Below are 8,091 nucleotides of genomic sequence, written 5' to 3' on the forward strand. Positions count from 1 at the left end.
TTTTTAAAATCATTGTCTTTGACACAAAAAAACATCAATAGACAACGCTTACTTGAAAAAGCATTGTCTTTAATAAGAAATAAAAAAAACATAGACAATGATTTTCACTAAAAGTATTGTTAAAAAAGTAACGCCTTTATAAAAAAGTATTGTCTTTTAAATATTGTGTAATCCCAATTTACTTGTAGTGGTAAGTTTCTTTTATTAAATCAAGTTTTAACTAATTTATAAGCAGGTCATGCTTTATTTGAGGTTGATGTGCACCGCCCAATCATCTGCTTTGACTTTACCCCTTCTCGAACACCTGGATCCCTTTCGAGCTCTTGGAAGCTGACATGCACCACCCAATCACGACATGCCACCTCACCTGGAAACGGATTGGATATTGAACTATTCGGGGGCCTGAACCTACTCAGGGCACCCGGACCTTCGGTCACCTGGATCCATTCAAGGCGCTTGGAGTTCGCTATTTTCGACCAGCTCCCATTTGTTGCTTCCTGCATCATAGTGTTAGCATAGACATAATAAAATTATGATTGACAACTTTCCAACTGTTCGTTCTCAACTTTAAATCTCCCATGCCTACTGCTCTCTTTCCGAAAGCATGTCCTCAGCATTACACTTGAGAGAGTTTACCTGATGTCAAACCTTGGTCCACCCGACCTATTTAGACTTTTTCTCAGCTGATCTTGACCCTTAGGACTTTCCTCTAGACCTCCAGTTCTCGACCCTTCTAGACTTTCGCTTAGTGTCCTCAACCACCCTAGGGCTTCATGCCTGATGTCCTCAATCCCCAGGGTTTTGTACAATGTCCTCGATTTGTCAAGACTTCTTATCCAGTCCCTTTGAATAGGACTTTCATGCCCAGTCCCATTGACCAAGACTTCCTTGCCTTGCCTTAACTAGGTCTTTCTTGAAAACTTGATAAGCACATCCAAACCTCAAACATACTTAACTTTTAACCCTTTGCCGATATCAAAACTTAGGTTTGATTGTATAGTGCTTCTTACACCAACATCTTCCTCCTGGGCTATCACCCGACACTACTCTAATCTCAAGGACAAGTTCTTTTCAACTTGTGGAGACTGATATAGGAGGCTCCGAATAATTTTATTCATTGTTTAGGGTTATTTTTATCTTTTTGTATCTTAGGATTTTAAATCTATTTAAACACTTGTTTGGGTTGATGTTAAGGATTCTCTTTTGATTTGGTAAATAAAATTATTTTCGTTTAAACCTAAAGGTGACTTCTCTTCATTTACCAAATTCTCTATATCTTTCTCTATAATTCCTCTAAGGAAACAAGCCCATAGAATAATCTCTATTATATTCTACCCGTCGTCATGGATGTAGTGAAAAAAAAAAAAGAAATTAAATTTTATAGTGACCCCTATAACCGCTGAAAATATAAGAGTTGAATGGTCCTCAAACTATTATTCTAGTTTCATGAAACTTAGGAATTCATTTGTAAAAACATATAGATACAAGATAAAATGTACATTACACAATATACATATATCAATGTCTATAAAATTAATTATACAAAGTTCAAGATGATAATAAAAAAGATGAAAATTTCACATGCTTGCATATACATAAAACAAATTAACGAGCGCAATTTTGTGACCACATAAGTTCCTTCTCAAAGCTATAATTCCTAGTATTTCCTTGACTTATTTCATCCACCAATTGTGAGGCAGAGTGAGATGTCATACTGAGTAAACATTCAACATCTTCATTCCCTTCTAGAATACAAACTCCTTTCTTTTTCATTCTAACCTTTCTCATGCTTTGCAATTTATATTCAACTTCTTTCATTGTAGGCCTTTTCGCACCTTTCAAATTTAGGCATATTTCTATGAGACTACTGATTTCAAGAAACTCTTGCTTTGTTCCTTCTTGCAACACACGATCTTCTATAAGATCAAGCAGCATATTCTCTCTTGTTGCTTGAAGGAAATTCATGGCTAGATTTTGTTGTAACCCATCTTTGGTTGAGAAGATGGGCTTCTTTCCAGTTAAAAGTTCAAGAAGAATAATTCCAAAACTATAAACATCACTTTTCGCTGTCAACTGACTAGTTTGATAATACTCTGGATCGATATACCCAAAGGTACCATGTATGGCAGTAACTATGTGTGTTTGATCAAGAGGAATAAATCTTGATGCTCCAAAGTCTGATACCTTTGCCTTAAAAGTATCATCTAAAAGAATATTTGATGACTTGACATCCCTATGGAAGACAGACATAGAAGCCGCTGAGTGTAGATAGGCAAGCGCCCCTGCAGATTCTGAAGCAATCCTGAGACGATCATCCCATGATAATTTAGATTCATCTTGTGAAACATGCAGATGATCAGAAAGGGTCCCGTTAGAGATAAATTCGTAAATCAATAAAGGAACTTCGGTTTCTAAACAGCATCCAAGAAGCTTAACTACATTCCTATGATTCATCTGAGAAAGGATCGCAATCTCATTTATAAATTGGTCAATCTCACTCGTCTTAACTATTTTTGACTTTTTGATGGCAACAACTCGTTGATCTGATAGAATTCCTTTGTAAACTGTTCCATGTCCTCCCCTTCCAAGTACTCGAGTTTCATCAAAATTATTTGTTGCCTTTTCTATTTCTTCCAGAGAAAATATGTTTGTTCTCTCTTCAACATGATCACTTGTGGAGATTAATTGTTGAAGTAGCAAACCATGATTCCTTAGAAAATTCCTTTTTTTGATTTTCTGTTGATTTCTTTGCTTCCATTTTTTGCCTACGATGACCAATGTTATGCATAAGAGCAAGAGACTCGTTCCAATGCTAGCACCAAGGATGACGCCTGCACAAAATTGATTTTGTTGCTTTTTATTTTAATTGATTTGCCCATATAATTTTACATAAATATCATCATAAAATAATATTTCTTACATATATAAAATCTACTTAGAACTAGGGAAAGGGATAGGGATGTACCAAATAAAAGAGAATTCCTTTTGTTGGGGAGGCATACTCCTTGAACAGGATCACCAGATGTTCCTTGGGGACATATGCAATAGAAACTTCCATTTGTATTTATACAATCTCCAGTGCAAACTTTTGTAGAAGAATTACATTCGTTGATATCTAAAAGTCCATAACACTTTATCAATACATCAAAATATACATTGGTTGATATATATATATATATATATATATGACATAGTTAAATTTTAATTATATAGCATATAGAATATATATTGGAAAAAGTGAGAAAGGATGTTTTTGTACCTTGACATCCGTCAGGAAAAGGAAGGTAAGGATTCCCATCGTAACCATGTTTGCATATGCATCTATACCCTTCATTTTTTACATCCAAACATGAGCTGTTTTCATAGATACATGCGAAGGTGGTGCTGTCTTTTGCAGCATCCTTGCAAGATTGCTTGTCTATAACCCAATCCATGATTGTCTGATCCTTCTGAGCCTTCGAGGAAGTGAAATGTGAATTTCTATTACCTGAATAAAAATCAATAGTATACTCCAGTTGGCCTTCCTTCACTGAAATGTTGCTCACTACATAGTAGTCTCTAAATAGGAGAGTTGGAGGGCTGGAGGTTTCATTGCATGTTAGAGCAAAGTCTTCGTCTCGATAACAACCTTGTTTTAGCCCGAAGGGAAAGGAAATTGAAACTTTTCCGCATTTGGGTTGACAATCTTTTGCAGGAGTGAATGTAAAATTTTTATCTGTTAATTAACACATTCATGAGCGATTAGTTCTAATGTCTATGAAGTCTATAAACCAATGCATCATTAATTTATTTAGTTCAATTAATTAGCATGTATACTTTTACAATAGAATATAGAAGAGATTTAGAACCATTACCTAATTTACAACCATCATGCAGGTAGGGATTGCCCACATAATCTGACGAACATCGACAATTGTAGCCATTGGTATATAATGCATCTTCAAAAAGGACATCATAACATTCACTTTTATCACTACGGCATGCATAAGTGTTGGTCCTCTCCATAGCCTCTTTGCATGTTGAATAGTCATTGAAGTACCAAGCGAGAGAGGCCATCATTCCAGTTCTATTCCTATCGTCTATAAATCTTTGGAAGTCATCATAATCAGTTAAGAAATCATCATATATGGTGGCTATGATGCTGGAGGTGCTATTGATGATCATATGATCCATTTTCTCATCAAGTCGATTTAACTGAATGGCCAATGAAAGATTGCTAAATCTTACACTATCCAAGTCAATGCTACAATATCCATATGTAGACATATATCTCTGCTGAGTAGTTGGAGTGTTGATAGTAGTGGAGCATATTGTAGTGCAAGCATCCATCGCACTATTGGTATCCAAATCAACAATAATGGCAGTAACACTACAACCGGCCACAAGCAATCTGTTATATCCTAATGAGCTTCCAAAATCATCAGTTGAATGTAATCCAAAAGACAGAGGTGAATCCTTAAGATTGATCAATGCAGTGTTATTAGATTGTGCATCTACATCCAATGTGGCATATGGTGATTCAATGATGACCAGCCCCTTTTTCATATCAAAAGATCTTACTTGGATATTGCCATCTCCTAACAAGAGTCTTGGATGATCCTGGTCTTGTGAACAAGTAAGATTAAATCCAACAGCATAAGAACAATTAGTGCCAATGCCAAAAGGATACTCAATTTGTATACCACCGCATGTTTTGGAACAATAGGAAGGGAGAGTAAAATTCTCATGTTCCATTAGCCAACTTGTAGCACCCTCCAATGATATCAATAACATAATATGTAACAGCAATACGCCGATGAATTCCATTTTATATTCCTACAAATTAAATCAACTATCAATAAAATACATCAATTAACAGAATTAAATGATATTAATGCGTGCACACATTAATTAAAGAACGACTACTACTCTTAAGGGAAAGCATGTAGTTCATGTAAAAATACTGCATCACTTCTAAATATGAGTTTGCCTGATGTTTAAGAAATTAAAAAAAATAAGTTGTTTTTTTTTTTTTTTTTTAAATAATAAGTCTATCTCATCTAGTCAATAATTTATGAGTGTTTCACCCAACAAACTGGATCGGATTAATTCAAGCAATCTAAATCAACTTGATCTAGTAGGTCATCCTAATTAGTATCAGACAACAAGGCATCTTTTATTGTGTATACTAACATTAACTAATTTGTATGAGTGAAGAGAGGGAGTTATAATTTGTAATTCTAGAAATTCTTAAGACTTGGCTCATCTAATTAAGTATTTCATATAAACTCCTTCATAGTCCACATAATTTTGTGGAATTGTTAGTTTTATAGTCATCAAGTAAGCTAGCAACTAGAGAAAGTCTTATGAATTGGGTCAATATTAAGTCTATCTTAACCAATCATTCGGTGAGCTAGAGAATCCATTAATTTGATATGTCCAATTATAAGTCTAAAATGCTGAAGACTTCACTCATATAATTAAGTTTTATATATAAACTCCTTCATTTGTCCACACAATTTTAAGTGGAGTTGTTAGTTTGATAGGAAGAAGAATGTGAATATAAAGGGGAATTTTAAGTGGAGTTGTTTAAAGAGCTTTGAATAGTTTACAAGATAGTGAATTAGTTTATAAGGAAGCCGGAAATGAGATGCCTTGAGAGCTTTTAAGTAGAGCTATAATTATAGCTAGTTTTTTTTTTCACTTAGGTTGAATTTTGGATGCTTGAATGGAATGGGAAATAAAAGGAATAAAAATTGAATGGGATATAAAAGATATTTAATCAATATTTAACTCTTTTGTTCGTCTAATTCTTTGCCAATTTAACTTTATATCATTCAAGGTGCTCAATAGATATTGTTTGATCAACTCAATAGGTATATCACGCTCATTCGATTCAATAATCTTGTTTGATTCATCCATCCCAACCAATCCACCTAGCGCATCTAACCAAATTAGTTTGCTTAATCTACCTAGCAAGACTAGTTGGCCTATTTTGCATGACCAAACTGGTCTACTCGACCCAATTAGTTCACCTGGCCTATTAGTCCATATGCTTTCTAGAAAGAGGCAAACCTAATCTAAATAGCCCACTTGATCAAGCTTGACTAGGCTCATCTCGCACGTTTGGTTTCACAATCCAAGATTCGTCCCAAAATTAAAAAATAAAAAAATAATCGAAAGTCCTAAATATGAACCTAAAGATGTCAAAATTTTATGAAATAAGTTTTTATATATTTGTATTGTTCTCCTGATCATTATAATGCCCTCATATATAATTTTGACCTAATATATTAAGTGCGATAATTTTTTAATAAGAATTTGATCTAATTCATGTTTTAAAAAATACCACACTCAATATATTAGGTTAAAATTATAGATAGGGATATTATAATGATCAAGAGAACAATAAGAACACATAGAAACTTATTTTATGAAATTTTGATATCTCTAAGTTCATATTTAGTGAAACATATATAGTTTACTACTAATTAAGAAAATTAATGTTCAACGTATGTTCGTATGTGTCCGAAACCTTAAATACAAACCTAGAGATATAGAAATTTCAACTTGATTGGTTCATCCACCATGCCTACTCAGTCAAACTATCATCTTTCTTAGCATACCCATCCCTATCATCACTTGGCTCGATTAATCCACTCAACTAGATTGGCTCACCTCACCCACTCAACTTGATTAGCCCATCCACATAATTGACTCGCTTTCGTTGGTTCATCCTATTTATCTCAAATATAATTTAAGATAATAGCTTGTGAACAAATATTAAATTTAATAGAGGTGGAATGTAGGTTTATGATTCCTAAAGAGTTAAATAGATTGAGCTATTCCTTTGAAATGAACCCTTCATGCTTAAACTATTCATCTAAACATCAAAATAAAATCATTGAGAGAATGAATCATTTCTATTTATATATATGTATTGAACACAATCTCGGAGTAAATAAATAGTAATTAATTAAGACACAGAGAAGTAAGAGAAAAATACTGATCAAATTTGGCAACCAACTCACTTAATTATGCCCTCGTTCTTCAACCAAAGTACAATTATCCCATGCGATCTAGGTTCTTTATATAGAGAGAGAGAGAGTCTTGTAGTAACGTGGAATTTGCTTTGATCAAAGGATAAAGATCATGCATCTTTAATAATCCAAAATGAAATAATTATATTTTAGCTTGGATTTGACTTGAAGGAGTATGTGATCAGGCCAATCACTATCATTTCATTTAAGGAGATTAAAACAGAAATGGATAGAAATTAGTTTCCTTGGTCACTTTTTTGCCATATCATTATTTTAATCTTCTACATGTTATGTTATTTTAATCTTATACGCGCCATGTATATACATTGATGTGCATGAAATTTCAATCATATATTTTTCATTCTCCACAGGATAATCGTTGGCTGCTGTTCTAATAGGCTTCTTAGAGTGGTGAACTAATGCAATTTAGTAAATGTAATTAAAGTTAATTGTATATTATATTTAGGTATTATTTTCTTACCCCTATTATTTATGGGTCACTGGATTCATAATGGTTGCTTGACCAAAATATCATACCGTAGAACCAACTCAATATGATCCTTGAATTTTAAAAGGGGATAATTTTTAAGACTCAGAATCAAACTCTATCTAAGCTCATGCGTGCGAAATTCAAAGAATTATATTTATTTTAGGAAATCTCATCCAAGTATTCGAAGATTTTTTTATTATTTTTAGTAATTTCTATTTTTATGATATTTAGGATAATTTTGATATTTCTAATATTTATGGGCCCTATTTTTCTATATTAATATACTATTATGTTAATTTTGATTTATCCCTCTATTAATAATTAAATTTTATTTTTTGATAAACGATAAGATTTCTCTCTCTTCTTAGTTTTCTTATCTTCTCTTCAATTTCATCATCTAATATATCGGTAGGATAATCATTATCTTATCCAAGGTTGATGTTGTCCCATGAAGATTCAACTGACCTAACTTTTTAGGTGATTAGTCAGTTGACTGTTAACCGAGCAAATGAATATAATACAGCCAATTGAGTAAGAAGAATTTATGGGAGATAAAGTGTGCAAGATCGAATAGATTGTTAA

The 8,091-nt window shown here is 33.2% G+C and overlaps 1 protein-coding gene across 1 annotated transcript; it reads right to left on the reverse strand.

The window, feature by feature from the left end:
• Positions 1 to 352: 352 nt before the first annotated feature.
• LOC122033484 (wall-associated receptor kinase 5-like) lies at positions 353 to 7,032 on the reverse strand. Its single transcript, XM_042592516.1, has 5 exons — positions 7,011 to 7,032; positions 3,855 to 4,815; positions 3,260 to 3,715; positions 2,966 to 3,115; positions 353 to 2,831 (listed from the first exon to the last, which is right to left on the reverse strand). Exons 2-5 carry the CDS (start codon positions 4,804 to 4,806, stop codon positions 1,606 to 1,608), a joined length of 2,784 nt encoding a protein of 927 aa, XP_042448450.1. The 5' UTR covers positions 4,807 to 4,815; positions 7,011 to 7,032; the 3' UTR covers positions 353 to 1,605.
• Positions 7,033 to 8,091: the final 1,059 nt, after the last annotated feature.

Source organism: Zingiber officinale, chromosome 11B (assembly GCF_018446385.1).
Source record: "Zingiber officinale cultivar Zhangliang chromosome 11B, Zo_v1.1, whole genome shotgun sequence".
NCBI lineage: Eukaryota > Viridiplantae > Streptophyta > Magnoliopsida > Zingiberales > Zingiberaceae > Zingiber > Zingiber officinale.